General features: G+C 41.2%; 1 protein-coding gene and 1 pseudogene across 1 annotated transcript; one reads left to right on the top strand and one right to left on the bottom strand.

Annotated features, from left to right (window-relative positions):
- Positions 1-460: 460 nt before the first annotated feature.
- LOC148117760 (lysozyme C-2-like) overlaps positions 461-22,897 on the bottom strand; it is a 44,421-nt pseudogene continuing 21,984 nt past the window's right edge.
- Positions 14,790-20,662, top strand: LOC148117761 (lysozyme C-1-like). The gene is made up of 4 exons (XM_087902000.1): positions 14,790-14,956; positions 16,566-16,730; positions 19,258-19,333; positions 19,787-20,662. Exons 1-4 carry the CDS (start codon positions 14,821-14,823, stop codon positions 19,851-19,853), a joined length of 444 nt encoding a protein of 147 aa, XP_087758126.1. The 5' UTR covers positions 14,790-14,820; the 3' UTR covers positions 19,854-20,662.

The following is a 22,897-nucleotide window of genomic DNA, read 5'->3' as shown; positions in this document are numbered from 1 at the left end:
ATGTAAGGCCCTGGAGCTCACACAGCTGCCATTTTACCCAAGATCAGCTTGCCTCCCTAAATATTTGTTGTGTGTGTATCCAACAAGGGAGAGATGAAGACTAATTCTAAAGAAACTTAATGTGAGTGACTTCATAGGTAAAGAACTGGTGTATGGAGATCTAATAACTGGTGTATGGAGAACTGGTGTATGGTGTATGGAATGGTGTATGGTGACGATCTAAATTTTAGACCACTGTCACCGGTGTCTGCTGCATTGACTCACTGAAAAATAGAGGCTTTGCATAAAACAATGAACACATTAGTCAGCACGAAGCCTCTTAGGAAACAGTCTCCATTTTGCTGATGCTTCTCTTTCAAGCCTGTTTGTTTGAGGGGAAACTGAAGAAGTGTGAGCTTTCCTGGAACTACTTCTAGAGAGAGAAAGAAAGAGAAAGAGCTGAAGTGGAAGCACTCCGTGGTTAGACTCCACAGTTCTGAATACACTGGGTGAGATCTCAGTTTTGACAGTGGATTCTCCATGCTGCCCTGTGGAAAAAAGTGAGACGGGAGACAAATAGTTAAAATTTTATCCTCTGCCACACACCGACTCAAACATTTGGTTGGAGGAAATAGTGTAACAGTGACACTACTGGTGATTTTTCTTTTGGGCCAACACCTAGTGTGAAGAACAGGCTATAGCTACACCATAAACTACTGACTGGTAAAGCTATGGCAACATGGCTCTTTGATTTTTTCCAAACCCTGAGCAGAGCCCAGGATGCTCAATGTCAATGTAACATCACGTGCACTATACATTTAGCTGATTCTACAAATAGTCTAGAGGGCTGATAAGGAAGTAGTCACGTGTGGGGATTTCCACAATCTGAAGAAATCCCCTAAAACTGATGATGAAGCAAAAGGCCCCAGTTCAGAATGACACTTGGACCTCAGAGAGACTCACTGCATAGATCAACAGAACCAAGAGTTTCCCATTCCAAAGTTCCTACATACCAAGCTCTAATGCCTTGTGGATCCCTCACAACCCTCTTTGCACATTTGATGGCTTGAGTGATGTCATCCTGGAGCAAAGCTGAAAGACAGGGGTGAGGAATGACAAGGACAGTTAGAGAACCCATTTTCAGTTCAGGTCCAGACAGCTTTCTTCTGTGACACTGAGCAGTGAATAGAAGAAATTATTTTCCAAGTGTCCATGGATCTGTGATTATTGAAAACAAATTGTCCTGATTATATCCTTAAGTATCTGTAACTCCAGTTCCAGGTAATGAAAGCCCTCTTCTGGCTTCCACAGGTACCAGGCACACAAGAAGTGCACAATACTATGTGCAGGCAAAACACCCACACCTGTAAAGATAAATGAATACTTTATGGAAGAAAACAATGACAAGCCTTGTGTAAATAAAGCTCTTCCTAGCAATTTATAACCAGCAAAATAAATGGAGTCAGGTGCTCTAAGACTCAAGACTTGAGGCTGGAGAAATGGCTCAGGGTTAAGAGTGCTGACTGGTCTCCAGAATCTTGAGTTCAGTTTCCAGCAACCACATGGTGGGTCACAGCTATCTATAATAAGATTCTATGCCCTCTTCTAGCAGGCAATCAGAACACTGTAAACATAATAAATAAAGAAACCTTAAAAAAAAAGGAGACTCAAGACTTTAAAAGTGATGTTTTCAGCAAACAGAATACTGCTACTTCAATTTTATTCACTCTTTTCGTTTGAGAATTCAGGTCAGTTTTTCTTACTATGGATTACTTTTGAGTAATATAACCATCTCACAGAGCTGTGTAAGTATAATTTAATTTGTGTATAAATGTAAAATCTTTACATGTTTCTATGTGAGTACACACACACACATACACACACGCACACATACACACACACACACATATATATATATATAACTTTACATGGACCTACAGAATAGATTCACAGTCTAGAAGATTATTTTCCAGTTATATCAACTCTGAGCACTCAAAATGGGAGTGATTTTCCTCTATCCCAGAAGATTCTAATCCTTTTCAATGACTGCAGATGAGTCTAAAAAATAATTTTAAAGATAGGCTAAGAAGGCTAAAATTTTTCCACAATGTGTTTTCTACTGACACTTTTAGTAAAAATTTTAATAACCAAATTAAACAAAGTAGGAATTAACTGTTCACTGTTTAGTGCATATCTTGGGTTCAATTCCCACACTGGAAAATTAGAATGATATCAGACAATTTTATTTATTTACTAAAAGCTGCATGCTGATTTTTCATGGCATGAGTTCATGATCTACCATCCTAGGCCACAGTCCTGATATTAATATTGTCTGCTTTATTTCTTGTTATGAAGAAGTTTGACCTTCAGTATATAAATTTATGTTACTTCATTAGATGATATAATAAATCTCCCTAAGAATTAGATTGTTTGAATGTGTAAATTTAAGAGTTTAAAAACCAAATTTGATATTAGTAATTTACTTTAAAATCTCTCAACACAGAGAGTCTATCAATACATACACATAGAAGCCAGTTGAACAAAATGGCAGTTAGTGGTACTATCATATGGCTTTTATTATTGCAATACCTTCATTTGTATATGTTAGAAATTTTATAATAAAATTAATTCAATCAAAAAATGACCCTAGAACAATATCCAAAATTACCCCTAAGTAAATAGCTAGAATGGAACTCTCCAGTACAAAATACCAAAGGGTATAATTGGTATAAAATCCTGAAATTTTCATTTGTTATAAAATGACAATTTCTTAGAAATATTTCTCTTTATTAATTTTAATTATCTGTCTGTATATGGGTAAATGCATATGAGTAGAGGCTTAAAAAAATCCCACCAAGTTTATATGATACTGGCTCTTTATTTTTTAATTTTCAATTAATTTGACATGTGTTTCTGTGTACCATGTAGTATGTGCATCACTGAACGTCCGTGTGTGTATGTGAATGCGGAGGTCAGAGGACAGCCTCAGGAGTTCTTCCATAGAAATAGTCCAATTTGTTTTGAAACAGGGTCTACCATTGGAACTGGCTTACAGATTAGGCTATGCTGATTGGCCAGGGAGCCCCACGGATCTGCCTGTTTCAGACTCCCCATTGCTGGTCTTACAAATGTGTGCCACCAAACTCAGCTTTTATGTGGGTACTGAGGGTCACACCTTGGATTGGAGGACTCCTGACTGAGCTGTCTTCCCAGGCACTATTTGGTTTATAATTCAGGGATTTTGGAAGTGGAACCCAGAGCCCTCTGAATGGTAGTCAGGGCATTCTATCATCACACTATGCCCTAAGCCTAACGTCTTCCTTGGCTAGTTTTGATGTGAATGACAATGACTTTCTAACAGTCAAGACAGTCTGCCCAGGTTCCTGATGTTTGCTTCAGTGTTGTCTCCTGCACAGAATCTTTGCTCTTGCACATTAATGGGAACACCCACTGAAGCAGTTTACTTCAACTAATGGGAGTTTGCCAACTCCAGCTGGACAGGGAAGGAACCAGCATAAGACCAAATTAGACACTCTGAATGTGGATAACAGTTGTATGGCTGGGGCAGATTGCAGGGCCACTGTCAGTGGAACCAGGGTTTATCCCTATGGCTTGTGCTGACTTTTTGGAACCCATTTTATTTTAGATGGATACCTTGCTCAGCCTACATATAATAGAGAGGGCCTTGGATTTTCCTCAAAGCAATGTGCCTTACCCTCTCTGAAGGGGGCATGGGAGTGGAATGGGGGGGAAGGTAGAGGGAATTGGAGGAGGGGAGGGAGTGAGAACTGAGATTGGTATGTAAAATAAAAAATGATAGTTTGTTTTCTTTTATAAAATAAAATAAAATAAAATAAAAGAGCAGGTCTGTTGCTTGCTATTCCTGTAAACCTGCCTTGTCGTAATATTGCAGGATATCCCACAGGTGTTCACTGCTCTTGGGGTTTTGCCATCATTACACGAGTATCAACTATTGATCTGAAATATCCCATAGTCAGTGCTTAGGTAGTTTTAGTTTGTAGCCTGTGTGTTAAAACTACTGTTATGTTGAGCCAAACACACCCCTAGAAAGAAAAAGAATATTCATCAATATGCAGCAACAGCAAACAATTTATATTTGGTACCAAAATTTTCTCCTTTGAGCTGGCTCTATTTTCCAAGAGATTTGCTTTATAAGAACAATCACATGGTTAAGTTATAAAATATGCTACTAGGTCAGGCCAGGTCTGGCTGTGTTGTTTAGGGTACTCCATGGTCTCAAGGGATCCTTCTGTCTCTGTCTTTCAAGTAGGTTGCTGTATCTAGTTAGCACTTGAAATATTTCAAGTATGCCAAAGACAATAATCTCTTTGAGGACAAGTCAATTTACTGACAATAAACAGATACGGTACATTTAAAGTACTCAAATAGATGAACCAGTCACAGTGATGCTCACTTTTATTCCCAGCACTTGCTAGGCAGAGGCTGGTGAGACTGTGTAAGTTTTGACCAGCCTGGTCTACACAGCAAGTTCCAGGCCAACCAGTGCTATACACTGAAGCCATACCCCTTGCTCCAAAATAAAATAGCTATTTCTTCCATTGCTTTTCCCTCCCCCATTTATCTTTGAGACACCTCTGCATGAAATAGAACACAAATAGTAGTTAGGTGGATTTTATAATGTCCAATACATATGTTAATAGAAGATGTTCCTATTAGAAAAATAAGGATTGCCTTAGAGACATATTCTGAGAGCCAAGATGAATTTGTAGGTTAACTTAGAATTCTTTTTTCTTCTCTATCGTTATATATCCAACTTTGGTACAGAACATGCAATCTCCTGTCTCAGTGTCCCATTGCTCAGATTCCAGGAGTAAGCATCATCAAAAATGGCTGATAAGAATATTGAAAGTGAGAACATTAGAACAGGAAAGACTATTCTGCAGTTCTGTCCACCAATCCTTCCATCCACCCACACACCCCTCCATCCTTCCAACCATCTATCCAATGATACATCCATCCACCCACACACATCCATTGATCCATCCATCAATCTATCCACCAACCCATTCATCCACACATCCATTTGTCCATCCATCCATCCATCCATCCATCCATTCATCCATCTATCCATCCATCCACCCACCCCTTCATTCTTCCAACCATCCATTCACCAACAACATACCCATCAATCCATCCATTTATCCACAACATACCCATCAATCCATTCCTCTTACATTGGAGAGCAGGGGTCTCTTTCACTGTCTTGGGAAGTTGGAGCCAAAGCAAGCTCAGGGCAGAGCAGCAGGACACGGCGGCTTCCACATGTCTTGTATTCGGTGAATCTCTTTGAGTCCCCAGTTCCTTTTAAATCCCCATAATAAAGACAATATGTAACTCTCACATTATCTCTCACTTTAGTAATGTTCCAATTCCATGAGCCCCCACCTCCCTTTACCTCCTGTTCAGTGGAGCTCTTTCTTTCGTGTCCAGAAACAACAACAGACAGGGAGCGTTAGATCACGGCCGTGCTATCTTAATGTGGTCACTGTAACAGACAAGACAGCCACAGCTTCCCTGAAACTTGGATCTCTATCTCTCTTTAGCTGTAAGATCAATGTAAAGTAAATAAATATTCCTTCTTTATCTCTGTCTCGGCCAGTAGCCCTGATGCTCACCCACACCCTTGAGTTATGGCCTCTTTGTGGTGACTGGCATTATCAAAAGTACCTGAAATACACCTGTCACATCAACCACCATCCTTATCTAGCAGTTATCACTGCAGGCCATGGCTATGGTGTCCAGAACACAGGGACAGACACCAGAACCTGCTGGCCTAGAGTAAGAAGGAGGACAGAGAGGAGCAGAGTAAACAGCAGAGAACAGTTCTTTCTGCGGCCCTTGATGAACTTGAGAGCATCAGTGCGGACCCCATACATAGAGCAGGTGGAACAGAGCAAAAGGACGAAGGAAACAGCAGAAGGGCAGCCTCCGGGAGGATGGTTGCAGGCAGCCCCAGGAGCAGAGAGTTCTCTCAGGTGCCTGTGGCAAATGCACAGCAGAGGCCAAAAAGGCTGTAGTTGCTTAGGCTGAAATAATTACATGTTTGCAACACGCTAATCAGATGTTTTTTGTTTATTTGCTTGCAAGAAACTGGCCCAGTATCGGCAGTGTGGTAGACGATCACTGTTTACTGAGGTCTTTGGAGTACATTGAAAGATCATTTCTGTTAGTGTTAAGCTGCTTCCTGAATCAAAGGGCAATTGGAGTCAACCAATAGGTCGAATTGAATGTACACGATGTCCAGAGATAGGATAGGGTCTGGAGTCTTGTGAAGGAAATTCTCTGCCTTCTTTGATTAAATTTCTACTGAGCGGAAGTTTCAATTGCAGAGACATTGGTTATTAAAAAGCCAAAAATTGATTATTAAGCTTCACATGAAAATATACTGGTTTTAGATTTCACAACCTGAATTCTGCGCTGGTTTTATTTATTTATTTAATTTATTTATTTATTCTTTTTTTTTAAAGTAAATTTTATTAAATTATAAAAGTTTCCATTTCCGTCCCTCTTCCCAACACCCTCCCACTCCCCCCACTCCCTCTCCTCCTCCCTCTTCGTCCCTTAGGGCAGTCAGGGTTTCCTGCCCTGTGGGAAGTTCAAGTTCCTCCCCCCTCCCTCCAGGTCCAGGAAGGTGAGTATCCAAACAGACTGGATCCCCAAAATCCAGTATATGCAGAGAAAACAAGTCCCAGTATCATAGTCAATGGCTTTTCAGGAAGACTTCGGGCCAGCCACATTCAGAGAATCCGGCCAAATTCCGAGAATCTGGTTAGATCACGTCCTCGTTCAGCCCCAGTCCAACTGGCCTTGGTAAACTCTCATCAGATCCATTCCCTTGTATCAGTGGGTGATAGCATCCCTCGCAGTCCTGATTTCCTTTTTCATGTTCTTCCTCCTTCTGCTCCTCATTTGGACCTTGGGGGGCTTAGTCCGGTGCTCCAATGTGGGTCTCCGTCTGTATCGCCATCCTTCGCCAGATGAAGGATCTATGGTGATAAGCAAAATATACATCAGTATGGTTATGGGCCACGGCCGGTTCAGGCACCCTCTCCTCTGTCCAGAGAACAATCTGGAGGATCTCTCCTTGGACCTGGGATCCCATATATAATCAAGTCTCCTGTAAACCCTAAAATGACTCCCTTAGTTGAAATATATTCTTCCCTGATCCCATATTCATCCTTCCTCCCTCCCCCCCCCATCCCAGGCCACCGAGCTTTCCCCATTCCTCCCCTACTCCCTTCTCTCTAACCCTCTCCCCTTCCATCAACCCTCCCACCCCCCCATGCACCCGAGGTTACCTGGGACTCTTGTCTATTTCCTACCTCCTGGCGGATAGCTAAATAATCTTCACCCCTTTACTCTGAGTAGGTGTCTGTCTTTGTGGTTGAGGTGTGTTTCTTGTAAACAGCAGAATGTTGGATCCTGTTTTCGTATCCAATCTCTAAGTCTGTGCCTCTTTATAGGTGAATTGAGTCCATTGATATTAAGTGGTATTAATGACCAGTGGTTGTTGACTCCGGTCGTTTTTTTTTTTTTTTTTTTTTTTTTTTTTTCAGGTAGTAGAGTGTATGTGTTTTTCTTCTTTGATTTGTGCTTGTGAATGGTCGCTTGATGTTCGAGTTATTGTAGGCCGTGTTGGGAATGTTGGATTCCTTCGGTAGTGATTTTCCTTCTAATATTCTCTGTAAGACTGGATTAGTAGCTACGTATTGTTTAAATTTGTTTTTATCCTGGAATATTTTGTTTTCTCCATTGATAGTGAACAATAGCTTGGCTGGGTATAGTAGTCTGGGTTTGCATCCATGGTCTCTTAGTTTCTGCAGTACCTCTATCCAGGATCTTCTGGCTTTCATGGTTTCCATAGAGAAATCCGGTGTAAGCCTGATAGGTTTACCTTTATAGGTTACTTGACCTTTTTCCTTTGCAGCTCTTAATATCCTTTCTTTAATCTGAATGCTTTGTGTTTTGATTATTATATGGCGAGGGGATGTTTTTTTCTGATCCAGTCTATTCGGTGTTCTGTATGCTTCTTGAACCTTCATAGGAATATCGTTCTTTAGGTTGGGAAAGTTTTCTTCTATAATTTTGTTGAATATATTTTCTGGGCCTTTGATCTGCAGTTCTTCTCCTTCTTCAATCCCTATTATTCTTAGATTTGGTTTTTTTTATTGTGTCCCAGATTTCCTGAATGTTTTGTGTAGAGAATTTGTTGGATTTGCCATTTTCTTTGACCAGAGCATTTATTTTCTCTATGGTATCTTGAGAATCTGAGATTCGTTCTTCTATCTCTTGTATTCTATTGGTTATGCTTGATTCTGTAGTCTCTGTTCGTTTACCTAGGTTTTCCATATCCAGCCAGTTCTCATTTTGTGTTTTCTTCATTGCCTCCATTTCAGTTTTCAATTCTTGGACTGTTTCCTTTACTTGTTTGATTGTTATTTCTTGGTTTCTCAGGGTCTCATTCACGGATTTACTTATTTCTTCAAACCTTTTGTTATATTTCTCATACAATTCTTTAAGGGAGTTATTCATATCCTGTTTAAGGGACTCTATTGCTTTCATGATGGCACTTTTTTCCACTTCTTCTGGGTTAAGGTGTTCAAGTCCTTCTATTGTAGGGTCCTTGGGATCTGGTGTTTTCATGTTGTTTTTCAGATTGTTGGATGAGGTCCTGCCTTGGCGTCTGCCCATCTCTTACTTCAAATGTTCTCTATTGGAACTTCTGTTACTGGGTCAGGTTCCCTTCTTGGGCAGGGACTTCACTGACAGAATGCCCACCTTTCCTCAGGCAGGCTATTGAAGCACAGGCACTCCCTCTTTCCGGGATGTGCTTACAATGCAGGCCCAGCTCGCAAGGCAGCTGAGCTGGGGAAATTTTATGGCCCCAGGGGGAAGGGAGAAATATAGGAATTCGTACCTGGATGGGAGCTGGGATGGCAGGCGGGAGGGGGTAGCCAGCACTGCAGGGCGACCTGGGCGTCTATGGGGTCGGGGAACGCCCAAGCTCTTCCTCACCGGGACCCTGCCCCAGCCCGAAGGAAACTCACCCCTCCGATGGCTCTCTGCTAGAAGTCAGGGCCCCTGCTGGTCAGGAATGTGGCTGAGCTGGCCCCTGGTCCACCTGTCCTCAGGGAGGCCTTTAGGACCCAGCAACTGCCTCCAGCCGGGATGCGCCTGCAGCCCGGGCCCAGCTCGCAAGGCATCTGAGCTGCGGAAATTTTATGGCCCCAGGGGGAAGGGAGAAATATAGGAATACGTACCTGGATGGGAGCTGGGAAGGCAGGCGGGAGGGGGTAGCCAGCACTGCAGGGCGACCTGGGCGTCTATGGGGTCGGGGCTCTTTTTTTTTTTTTTATAGGGACCACAGAATCACAAAAATGTCACCAGAGGGTTAGGGTTAAGGCCTTTTGCCTTTGTCCACAAGAAGTCTCCTGACCCAGGAGGCAGGCAGCTGTCACATAAACTGGTTTGTGTCCCCAGTGGTATGGCATTTAGGAAGTAGAAGGCCATTTTTATGCAGTTCTTCATGTCAACTTCACTTTAATATTAATACAAACAAACAACTTGGAAAGTGGTCCTATAAATTACAGAAAAACCAGACTGTGAATATGGATGGCCACTGCAAACCAGAACACTGCAGACGCTCTCACCATTCCACAGGGTTCTGAAGGGCAGATGCTGGAGAGCCTGTTCAGGAAAACAATAGGAGTACAGTGCCTAGAACTTTCCAGGACCGTCTCACTCCCGATTTTCATTCTCATTCAAATCAGAAGAATGAAAACTAATTCAACTCTGTGTGGCAGTGACCTAGTTAACCATAAATGGAAATCTCACGTTGATATTTTTGTAATTCATCATCTTGTCTCTGAACTTTAATTCTTCCTGAGTGTGGAGGCAGTAATGGTCTTTCTGAATTAAAAACAGCAAGAAAAATAAATAATGTTCCCTATGCAGGAAATTTCAAGAAACTACAGTCATAAGTTATAATGAAAAAACAGGGGAGCCCTCAGAGTAGGTCCCGTCTCCTCCTGAGACAGACATTCAGTGGTTGTAGCTGAAGCTGAGGTCATTACCCAGAAGCAGAAGGCTCCTCCCCTGAGCTTATTCACCTCCAAGACAGGGCAACGTGTGCTCACTTTCTGCAACAGCTATGTGCCCTCCAGGTGGCTACTTACATTGCCCTGGGTCTCATGTAGACGTGGGTTGTAGAACATCTCTTAGCTCTCCTAGTAAATGTGTCTTTAATATAATAGCTTTTATTTCATCATATAATTTGTATTTGTTCTCTAATACTTTATTATATCATCACAGTGTGGCATCAAACTTGTTCCGTGCATGTGATATTTTCCTTTGTCTCTGAGATACACGCTATGGGCCTGTTTTATTGTGTTTCCTGAGCTCCTATTTTCTGAGTTCTTCTTTCTAAATCTTTCCTTTGACCTGTCTTTCACATGGAAGTATGTGATGATTTTTGGTTTATTTGTTAGAGCTTTAACACTGAGAGGCAAAATGGAAAATCCTAGCAGAACTGGCAGTTTCATTGGTAATCACAAGTATTAGTATCAAAAAGAAATCATATTGAATCCTACCTGGAGGTAGTTATGACAGGCAAAAATCAAGTTGCTCCAAAGGGGCGGGTTGAAAAGGGTCCTGGCTTAGGGCTCAGAATGCAGGGTTTATTTGATCACCTCTTCTGCATTATCTCATTATAACTCTCATTTTACCCACCCTGTCTCTCCGTACTGATGTTTCTTTAAATTTTTATGAGAGGATGTGAACAAAGGTCCACTCAGCCATATAGGACACCAACAATAGATGAAAGGAACAATTCATCGAAATCCAACTCAGTGAACCAAGGAGTTAGTGGGTTTAAGTAGAGAACGTAAACAAGATATTTCTTAAAGAGTCATGAGTAACCCAACAGCTAGCTGCATCACTGAGTTCCCACCCATTATGAATGACCACATCATGAAATGACCACATTATGAATGACCACATCGTGGAGTTTCCCCTCCCAGCTAACGTATATTATACTCAATAATGACCCAGGATCACCAGCAGTTGGGGAAGAATAGAAGGGAATAACGGCTGGAGTTTATGGTGAGGGTTCCAGATTCTCCCTTTCTCTGCCTACTAGAAGAGGTGACCATCCTATTAACATTGCCTGACTAATCCTTCCTAGTTGACTCTGTTCATTGCCAAGGCTGCCAGGTGAATGCTCTACAGCAAGATGATGATCATTTTCTGCCTGGAAGAGAACTTCACACTCCAGCAGCTGGGGATCTACATGTGCTAGAATGCACTCTACCGCTGAGCTACACCCCAGGCCATTCGCTGTGCCTTGAGTCTCAAATCCAGAGTGTTTCACTCATTCTCTCCAAGAAATGATTGTGCCATTCTTCCTCTGGAACTTCTCCCCGCAGGAAAGAAGAGCGAAGCATTGAAATGACTTCGTAGACAGCCTTCCCTCCTGTCTTGTTGTTCGTGGGCTGTCATGCAGTGCTGTATCCAGATTCTCTTAGTGTTTTCCAGGCTGTAGGGTGAGACCCAGATTACCTTGTCTTGATCTCTCCTTCCGTGGGCACTTGGGGGTTGTTTCCCCACATCTCATGTTCCTGTTCTTCATGTATGGTTTACACTGCTTGTGCTTCTTCATTGTTGCTACCTTTTCCATGTATTTTTAGGTGAACTGGAGGAGTTGGAACACTGTGTCCAGGGCACTTCTTCAAACACAGCTTCCAAGTACCTTCTTCAGACAAATGTCCATTGTGGCAAAGCACTGACCTGTGAAGCTGTTTTCCACCGTGGGGTGCCAGTCACATATTTGACAGATCCACAGTCAACTTCCAATTTCATAGACCTAAAGTCCACAATGCTCATCATAATTAATTCCTTTATCCTTGGGATCAAGATGAAAAAACTATTAATTATGAGCACATGTGCGTTCTCTTCCATTATAATATAACAAAATTGTCTGGGAAACCTAAATATTCTAAAAATGTGATAAAAATACATATTTTTTACAAAAGAAGAGTGAAATCTCTGCCCAAATTTTGTATGATTGTTGTTTTATGTTTAAGTTGCTCCCTTACTGTTTCAAATGAAGCAAAAATTATAGTTGAATATTGTCACTGCCTCTAACTCCTTTAACAGAAGAAATAATTTTTGAGATCAGCATCACCCCACCCCTGGCCTTTGAAGGAGTCACACTGGATCTTTGATAGTGGTTTGACTCTGAATTCTGAGTAAATATTTGCTGATTCAACCCCCAAGAAAACACCAGTTCATGGCCGTTCCAATGTCCGTAATGAAACATCATTTTAGTCAATAGACTGCAAATAGTTGTACAGATAACAACTGTATGTTCCGGGGCACTGGCTTAGGACGGGCGCAGAGGAGAGAGCTTGTGTCCTCTATCTGGTTTCTGTCATTCTGAATTCCCCAAATCCATATCAGTATGTATTTTTAAAGAATCAAAATTACTCTGACAAAAATTATGGCATTTTTAAAATTTTTAAATAGGATGCTCAAACAATGCCTTGGAGACACAACAGGCACTTTCTAAGGCCAAGTAGACAGGAACTCCCATTGGTAGGAATGGAGTTGATCAAAAAGATGGCATTTTGTTACTTAGGAGTTTCCTTCCTAGCCTGACTCCTTGCGTAATCTTTGGGGATTCTGATGGTGTTGTGGTCAAGAATGTGCGGTTTCCCAAGCTGATGATGTCTGAAGGCAACACTCAGTTGTATATGTCTGTTTGTGTCAACTTCATTTTTAAAGTCCCTTTGTTTCCTAGTGATCTTTTATACTCTGTCAGGGAAATGAATTGGGAGAGAGGAAGACATGGTCCTGTGTGAAATATTAGGAAACTTGTTCACATGAGTGTTATTTATACTTAAAAATATTGATTTATGGGTTGTCTTATTTAGTGTTTCAATTGCTGTGAAGGACACAATGACCATGGCCACTCTCACAAAGGAAAAACATTTCATGGCTTGCATTTTCCAGTCCATTATCACCACAGCCAGGAGCATGTTGGCATGCAGACAGGTATGGTGCTGGCTACATCTTGAATGCAGGCAACAGGAAGGAGGTTGTCTCACTGGGAATAGCTTCAGCATAGGAGACCTCAAAGCCCACACCCACACTTACACACTTCCCCTAAAAGAGCCACAGCTCCGAATAGTGACACTCCTTTTCGGGGCCATTTCCTTTCAAACCACCACATCTGTCCAGATCAAAAAATGGTGGTGTTAGTACTTCGGTTTTTTGACTATTAGATGGGCCTTGAATACCACTATAAACAAGGAGGGCTCAGTTTGTTATGGAAGCCCCTCATTTACTTCCTCACACTACTTGGTTAGCGAGCTTGCTGAATGTATTCCTGAAGTCACACTGTTAAGAACACAAGGGATCCAAGTTCATCACTATTTCTGTCTTGCATCAGGACCAAGCCCTTTCCCTGAAGAGGAGATAACTCTACTCGCTCCTTAACTTTAATGTGATTCTTCTTCACCAGGCTATGAAGATGAATAAAGAAAATCACAAATTTCCCCACAGTTCTACTGGGATATTTGTTTAAACAGAGCAAGGATGTGTCTATATTTTGCCTCACTAGCCTAGCCACCTTACTACCTTAATAAAGAATTGAATGGCCAATATTGAGGCAGGAGAGAATAGGCAGATTTTTGGGCAGAGAAAGGAACATGAGGCTGTGTCTGGCATGGCAGGAGATGGCACTGAGACACGGAGAGAGCTGGACCTACAGAGGAGAGGAAAAGAGTCATGTGGCAGAAAGTAGACTATTAGAAACAGGTTAACCCATGCTCTGAGAACTAGTTGGGAACAAGCCTAAGCTAAAGGCCAATCTCTCATGATTAATAGTAAATCTCTGTGTCATTATTTGGGGTCTGGCAGTCAAATGGAAGTTCGACAAAAAAGACTCCATACACACAGCACTGGTTTGAATTATTACTCTGGCGTGGACCAGAAAGAGTGCAGGGTTTTAACGTTATTTTTTCATATGTCAAATGATGACCAGTATATTGGTCTTCTATTTCTTTCCTTATGCTGGAAGATGACTTAAATAGGCATGTGAAAAAAAATAGTTTCTGGGCATGGAAGCACATATCTTTTACCCTAGCACTCAGGAAGCAGAAGAGTTCAAGGACACCATGTCTACATAGCAATTTCCAGACCAACCAGGCTCGTACAGTGAGACCTTGTCCCAGAAGGAAACCAAGCCAGTGGTATCCACCAATACAAAATTTATAACACTATCAAGAAAGTCTACAAAAGGAAACAAACTAAGCAAAGGCATACCACAAAATATAGTGAGATTCATATTGTGGGAAGGTCTATGTAAGATAATTTCAAGTGAAAAGACAATACAAATGGTAAATGCACAGAAAACAATTTAATTTTAAAAGACTTTTTATTTATAGTCATATGTTATTGTAAGCAGTAAAAATTCACACTTTGTTTTTCTTTATATTGGTCATATTCAAAATAAAATAAACAGGGCTTCCTGTTTAGGAGGACTGCTATCTCCTGGTTCTTTGTAATCAAAGCATTCAACAGCCTCTTTACATCATTATCTATAGACCAGAATGCCTCTGTCCAAACACTGGGTGGAAATAAAAATGTTTTTGAAGTTTGTGGATCAATAAGAACTTCCTGCTTCACACAAAGCTCAAACGGTGGAGACCGCAAACCACTAGAGGATGATGGGAATTAAGAGATGCTTAAATACTGGATCCTGGCTACTCTGGTCAGCTGCTGAGCTGCATCCCAGGCAACATGAAGGCACTCCTCATTCTGGGGTTCCTCTTGCTTTCTGTCACTGTTCAGGCCAAGGTCTATGAACGCTGTGAGCTTGCCAAAATTCTGAAAAGAAACGGAATGGATGGCTACAGGGGAGTCAGCCTGGCAGACTGTAAGTCTCCACTTCTAGACCTCTCCATATAGGCACTCCCTTGAAAACAGGAACAAGGAAGCAATGAATGAGAGGGAGCTGGAGTCAATGAGTATTTAGGATTCCTGTGTGCTTGACTAAAGTCGTCAATGTTTGTCTTTTTCCCTCAGAGATACTGGGTTGAGGGTTTGTGAGGGCATCTGTGCCAGGCTAGAGGACCTGAGGCGCTCTTAGAGTGTCACTGGGTTTTCCAGTTGCTTCAGACTCGAAGTCCACAGGGGACTGAGAAAAGGTGGGAGGACTCACTCATTCAGAACTTGAGTTCTCAGAGCCTGGAGTGAGTGGTATCTGTGTTCGTTGCTCTTACCACGGTATGGACCTTTTGAGAGAAAAAGTATCAAAGTTTTTGGACTTCCTATGCAGAGCAGAGAAAACCCATTCCCCCTAGTTGCTGCTTAAATGAGGTCTTCTAAAACTGGGAATGAAATGATTCGGTGTGCGTCTTCACTCTGGGATGTACATTCGTTCTGAAAAATGGAAGAAATCGATGTGTAAAAGTTGTTCATGGCTTACTCCATCTTTGTCATTTAAACTAGTGTGATGTTCAGATTATTTTAAGTCAGCTAATACTCAATAACTGTCAATGAATGAATGAGCAGAGAGGTGTATGTGTGGATGGATGGATGGATGGACAGACGGATGGATAGATGGACAGATAGATAGGTGGACAGTGGATGGGTGAATTGTTGAAGACATGGGTAGATTTTATTGCAGAATAGTCTTTCCTGTTCTAATGTTCTTGTTTTCAATATTACCACCAGCCATTTGTGAAGGTACACACTCCTGTAATACAAACAATGGGATGCTGAGGCAGGAGATTGCATGTTCTGTGCAAAATTCAGATACTTAGTGACACAGAGAAAAGAATTTTAACTTAACATTCAAATTTCCCTTAGTTATTAGAACATCTGTGTGAGGAAATCCTCATTTTTCTAATAGGAACATCTTCTATTAGTTTATGTACTGATATAAATTTATAAAATCCATCTAATTACTCTTTATGACTCCATTTTAGGCAGAGGTGTCTCAAGGATAAATGAGAGAGGGAAAAGTAATGGTAGAAATAGCTATTTTATTTTGGGGGCATGATTCCACTGTATAGCACTGGCTGGCCTGAAACTTGCTATGAAGGCAAGACTGGTCTCTATCCCAGAATGATTCATCAGCCTCTTCCTTACAACTGCTGGGAATAAAAGTGAGCATCACTGTTACTGGTTCATCTATTTGAGTACTTTAAAAGAACCCCATCCTGTTGATTCTCAGTGCAAACTGATTTGTCCTCAAAGAGATTCTCTTTGGGGCACCTGAAAATCACTTGCTGCCTAGGTACAGAAGTTCCACCTACTTGGAAGTCAGAGACAGAAGGATCACTTGAGACCAGAGACTACCCTGAGGAACTCAGCCAGACCTGGTTTGAAGCAGTGGTAGCAAATTTTATAATTTAATCATGTAGTTGTACTTATTAAGTAAATCAGTTCTAAAATACAGCAAGATCAAAGAGCTAATTTTGGTATCCAATATAAATCATTTGCTGTTGCTGCTTATTGATGAATATTCTTTTTCTTTCTAGGGGTGTGTTTGGCTCAGCATGAGAGTAACTTTAACACTCGAGCTACAAACTACAACCCTGGAGGTCAAAGCACCGACTATGGGATATTTCAGATCAATAGCCGATACTGGTGCAATGATGGCAAAACCCCAAGAGCGGTGAACTACTGTGGGATATCCTGCAGCGGTAAGACATGGCAGACTTAGTTCAGATAGCAAACAAGTCACCTGCTCCTAGGTGTGAGAGCAGAGATTCTGTGCAGGAGACAACACTGAAGGAAACATCAGGAACCTGGGGAGACTGTTAGAACGCCATTGTAAAGCACACCAAAATTAGCCAAGGAAGACATTAGACTTAGGGCATAGTGTGGTGATAGAATGCCCTGTCTACCAGAGGGTCCTGGGTTTTACCTGGGGAGTCTGAGACAGGCAGACCCATGGAGCTAACTGACCAACCAGCATAGCCTAATCAGTAAGCAAGTTCCAATGGCAGACCCTGTCTCTGAAACAATGTGCTTCTGCTTCTAGGGAACAGCTCTTGTAGCTGTGTTCTGACTTCTAATATACACAGGCTCACTGGTGCACATACCACAACACACAGAGATACACATGCTAAATTAGTAGAAAATTAAGAAATAAACTCCTGGTACCTTTAAAACTTTGTGGTTTTTTTTTTTAAAACCTCTGCTCACATGCCCATACCCAGACATGTAATTAAAATTAAAAAAATACCTGTAAGAAGTTATCATTTTATAACACATGAAAATTTCTGTGATACGTACCAATTAATTGTAAGTTGCCTTATTGGTATTTTGTTCTGAAGATTTCCATCCTAGCAATTTACCTATGGGCTGTTATGGATATTACTGTAACATCATTTTTGATGAAATGAGTTTTATTATAAAGATTTCTAACACATACAAATAAATATATTACTATAATAAATACCATCTGACAGGGTATGACGAAGTCACTGGCATTTTCTCCAAACTGGCTTTGATGTGTATGTGTTTATGCACTTCTCATCTTAAGAGATCTTTGAGTGAATTTCTAACATTAAATTCTGCTTTGAAACTTTTTAATTGACATTTCCAAACTATATAATTTATTGATGAACATTATCTCATCTATCAAAATAACATGGATTTATGTATTTAGGAAGAACTTTGTTTTGAACAAGAAAAAGAACAGACAAGCTTTACATCGGGATGGAGGCCTGGGATGGTAGAACTTGAATTAATAGCATGATGGAAGTAATATGCAATGTCTGTGCAGGAATTAAGTCAGTCAATGGTGTTCTATTTTCCAGTGTGGGAAGTGAACATAAGACTTGCTATTTTAGTCAAGCACTCTAAACAGTAAACTATGAATTCCTACTCTGTTAAATCTGGTTGATAAACATTTTTAAGAGAAATAGATGGTGGAACATTTTTGTAGCCTACGGCACCTATCTTTAAAAAAACATTTTGTAGACTCTTCTACAGTCATTGAAAGGGATTAGAATCTACAGGGATAGAGGAAATCACTCCTGGGTTGAGAGCTCAGAATTCATATAACTAGAAACCTTTGGACAACACCCTTCTAGAGTGTAAATCTATGCTGTAGGTCCATGGACAGCTATATCATGGGCATATGTACTCACATAGAAACTTGTAAAGATTTTACATTTATACACAAGTTAAGTTATACTTGCCCAGCTTCATGATCAGTTTATTACTCAAAAGTACATCCATAGTAACAAATACTGTTCTGAATTCTTATTTTAAAGAGTTAATAAAATTACAATAGCAATATTCTCTATGCTGAAAACACCACACTTAAGTTTTGAGTGTTTTTTTTAAAGTTAACATTATGTTTACAATGTTCTACCTTCATGCCAGAAAAGGGCACAGAATCTTAGTATGGATGGCTGTGAGCCACCATGTGGTTTCTGGGAACGGCACACAAGATTCTTAACCCCGTGCCTTCTCTTCAGCCCCAAGTCTTGAGTCTTAGAGCACCTGGCTCCTTTTATTTTACTGGTTATAAATTTCTAGGAAGAGCTTTATTCACACAAGCCTTGTGCATTGTTTTCTTCCTTAAAGTATTCATTTATCTTTACATGTGTGGGTGTTTTGCCTACACATAGAACTGTGCACTGCTTGTGATCCTGGTACCTGTGGAAGCCATAAGAGGGCTTTCATTACCTGGAACTTGAGTTACGAACACTGGAGAGCTGCCATATGGGTACTGGGAATCAAGTCTTCTGGAAGAGCATCCAACACTCTTAGTCACTGAGCCATGGGTGCAACCTATATTTCTTTAGTATCAGTTTCCACTGGTCATTCCAGATGACAGTTCTAGTGTGGTGTTCTCTTTTCCAGTGTGAGAAGGAAGAGGAACTTCCCTCGTGGTAGCTGACAGTCCCACAGCCTCCAGTGACTCCTCGTTACTTCAAAGTGTTCTCTACTTTTTATCAGTGCTGGAATTGTAAGAACACTCTACCTGTCAAGTATAATCCCACCTCCACAGTCTTTAAAAATGAGAAATATAGTGACTTATACCATGTCAACAGGAGAGAATCAAGAGAATCTCTCTCCAATAGTCACAGATGCATGGACAGTTGTGAAGAAATTTCTTGTATTCACTGCTCAGTGTCACAGAAGAAAGCTGCCTGGATCGGAACTAAATGGGTTCTCTAACCGTCCTTGTCATTCCTCACCCCTGTCTTTCAGTTTTGCTCCAGGATGACATCACTCAAGCCATCAAATGTGCAAAGAGGATTGTGAGTCAACAAGGCGTTAAAGCTTGGTATGTGGGACACTGGGAGGGGGAAACTGTCGGTTCTGTTGTTCTATGCAGTGAGTCTTTCTGAGGCTCAAGTGTCATTCTGAACACGCAGGCACAGCTGGGACCTTTCTCTACACCGTTAGTTTTAGGGATTTTTTTTCTAATTCCAAGAATCCCATACATGACTACTTCCTTGTCAGGCTTCCAGACTGTACTCTTGTTGTCACATTGACAGTGAGGATCCAGGGTTCTGCTCAGGGTTTGGAGAGGATCAAACCACAATGTAAACACAGCTCCACCAGTCAGTTGCAGTTTCTGGGTGCAACTATAGGCTTTGTTTCACACTGGATCTTGACCCAGAAACTGATCGCCGGTAGTGCCACCTTTACACCATTTCCCCACAAATGTTTGAGTCTGTGTGTGACAGAGCAGACAATTTTAACCATTTCTCCCCTGTCTCACTTTCCTCCACAGGGTGGCATGGAGAAACCGCTGTCATAACCGAGATCTCACCCAGTACATTCGGAACTGCGGAGTCTAACCACTGTGTGTTTCCACTTCAGCTCATTCTGTCTCTTTTTCGCTCTAGAAGTAGTCATGGGAAAGGTCACACTTCTTTGGTTTCCCCTCAAGCAAGCAGGTTTTAAACAGAAAAGGCAGCCGCAAAATGGAGACTGTTTCTAAGAGGATTAATGCTGACTCATGTGTTCACTGTTTTAAGCAAAGCCTCCATTTTTCGATTAGCCAATGCAGTGGATGCTGGTGACAGCGGTCTAACACTTCAGTTGCCACACACATCTCTATACCTCCGTTATCTACCTGTGAATTAATTCATATTTAGTTTCATCAGAATTAATCTTCATCTCCTCCTTGTTTGATGGAGCTATAACAGATATTTAAGTGTCTAGTAGATCTCGAGTAAAATGACAGCTGTGTGAGTTCCCAGCAACCAGACAGGTAGAACAGACACTATGTGGGGCGAGGTGGGTTTTTAAGGAAACAGAACTCTTGAGTGAATAGAAATGAGAGTAAGTCAACTCAGAAACCTGTTGTCATGAAAAGTGTGACCTAAAAAAAAAGTATTGCTTAGAATTGTCTCATTTACACTGCTTAAAATATAAATTCTCAACTCACATGTCTGTTTCATCCCTTGAGAGAATGTTCCCATCCTCTTGCTGATCATGAGGTATTCAGGACAGATTAGTGTCTGTGCTAGCCCTTAACTTTCTTCAAGTAGCTTTATGCATATTAACTAACTCTGAGACAGATGAACTTGTATCAGCAAAACTAAGAAATTGTAAAAAAAAAAACAAAGCTACAAGTAGCCATTAAATGATTTTCAGTGCACAAGTTGTCTTTGTATCCTCTCGTATTCTGTCTATGGGGAAATTGTTTATGTATTGTAAGAGGGAACATGGTATTCATAATAGGGCGTACATTCTCATCCAAGGTTAACCAGCACCTTCTTCATCACCTACACATAATCAGCATCTACATTCTCATCTACACGTAGTCTACTTCTACATCCTCACCTACACATAGTCTGTGTCTACATTCTCACCTACACATAACCATTTGTATATTTCTCGGGTAAATTGCAGAAGCAAGTTGACCAATCTCCTTGTCCCTAACAGGCCCTTGAGAAAGCTAACCATTTCTTACCAGAGTTTGTTCTAGCCTAGCCTCATCCTCCACATACCCTACTTCTCAAACCCAGCGCTTGATCACCCCCTTCCTGGACAGTTGAGTGAAGTAATTTTTTGAGGGTGTTCACAGCAATCTTTCAAGAGGGCATGGTCTATCATACCATATTGGGATAGAAGCAATCCACAGGATCTCATCCTCTGTGAAATCAAAAGAAGACCCTCTTTTCCAAAGCATCATATCCTTAGACCCAAATTTGGAACATACATGCTGTATCAGCTTAGCATCCCACACAATGAAATGTCTCTCTGTATTTAGCTCCTTCAGAGTCAAAAAATTCAAAGAAAATATAATATACAGAATCCAAACTATCTGTGAATTTTCCATTTTTATGTGGCTTATTTTTCTTTATTTTTTTAATTTATAACTATCTGTACTCTGTCTCTTTAAAGACTTTACCTTTTTTTTAGAGCATTAGTTTTATTCTCTATATTCTTTTTCTTCTCTCTCCTAAACCTACGTATGTCTATCTAACACTATGACCCATTTAGAGGTCTTTTATGTCTGAATCTGTCCTATTGCATTGCCTGTAACTCTTTGCTCTCCAGGAACATTTTTGCTTTGCGCTTTTAAATCACTAAGCACTTAAGAATCTAAGCTGTGACATTCCTAGGTCAAAAGCAGGTCCTGCAGGCTTGCCCCGCACAGTCCAACATGGGAGCTGCTTGTGCCTCTGAGCTGTGGCATACAATGTCCGCCTTTTAGGAATATAGCAAGTTTAGTTGCCATCAAACAAATCATAGCACTTTACTCCAAATGCTCCGTCTCCCAAAAGAGTCAGAGTTTGCAATGGCGGCACAGCCCAGAAAGCTGGTGTTTTAAAACCTCAACTTTCTAGTAGACCTTATCCTGCTGCCTACCAAGGCAGGAAGAGCTGAGCCACGGGCATGGTCTCAGCTACTTTCCTCCCGATCCTGAGCAGACACACAAACACTCAGGCCCACAAATGCACCATAGCCAGAGTTTGCACCAGAGGCAGGGCCCAGGAAGCTGCGTTTTAAAACTGCATGATTTTTTTTTTGTACAGCTGCTGGATCAGGAAATCTCTCTGCAGCACACCCTAGCAAACAGCAAAAAGCTATGTTGATCTCTCTCTCTCTCTCTCTCTCTCTCTCTCTCTCTCTCTCTCTCTCTCTCTCCTTTTTAAGCCCTCTCAAGTTTTATGTGGAGTTAGTAGACCGTGGTGGCCAGCCACTCTGTAGTAGTGAGAGCGGCAGGCTGTGGCCCCACAACCTGGCTAGTTTATGCCTGAAATAACCACACCAAATTGTGTTAATTAAATTGCTGCCTGGCCCATTAGTTCTAGCCTCCTATTGGCTAAGTCTCACATATTGATCCAACCCATTTCTAATAATCTGTATCGCCACTTGACTGTGGCTTACCGGCATGAGTCTAACCAATGTCTGTCTCTGAGAGGAGAGCCATGGCATCTGCCTGACTCTGCTTTCTTTCTCCCAGCATTCTGTTCAGTCTACTCCACCTATCTAAATTCTGCCCTATCAAAAAGCCAAGGCAGTTTTTTTTTTATTTGACCAATGAAAGCAACACATAGAAAGAAGACCCTCCTATACCAAATGTACCACATTTTCCTTATCCATTTTTGGTCGAGGGTCATTTAGGTTGTTTCTATGTTCCAGCTATGACTAACAACTAGCAATGCTCCTGCCTTGTTGGTGGGAGTGCAAACTGGTACAGTCCCTTAGATTACCAGTATGGTGATTTCTCAGAAAATTAGGAAATAATCTTCCTCAAGATCAAGCAATACCACTTTTGGATATATTCCCAAAGGATGTGCAATGGTACCACAAGGACATGTGCTCAATTATGTTCATAGTAAGGTGATTCTTTTCTCATTCTTTCCTAGTCATACCTGCTTGCCCT

This window comes from Myodes glareolus, chromosome 26, assembly GCF_982192425.1.
Source record: "Myodes glareolus chromosome 26, mMyoGla1.1, whole genome shotgun sequence".
NCBI classification, from domain to species: Eukaryota; Metazoa; Chordata; class Mammalia; order Rodentia; family Cricetidae; genus Myodes; species Myodes glareolus.
The sequence above is the reverse complement of the archived record's forward strand: the minus strand, read 5'-3'. Positions and strand labels throughout refer to the sequence as shown.

Excerpts from the sequence above, each read along its gene's own strand:
- LOC148117761 (XM_087902000.1), top strand. The coding sequence starts at position 14,821 with ATGAAGGCACTCCTCATTCTGGGGTTCCTCTTGCTTTCTGTCACTGTT. Across the intron at positions 14,957-16,565 it reads GGGAGTCAGCCTGGCAGACT|GGGTGTGTTTGGCTCAGCAT; the intron begins GTAAGTCTCCAC and ends TTTTCTTTCTAG. Across the intron at positions 16,731-19,257 it reads CTGTGGGATATCCTGCAGCG|TTTTGCTCCAGGATGACATC; the intron begins GTAAGACATGGC and ends CCTGTCTTTCAG.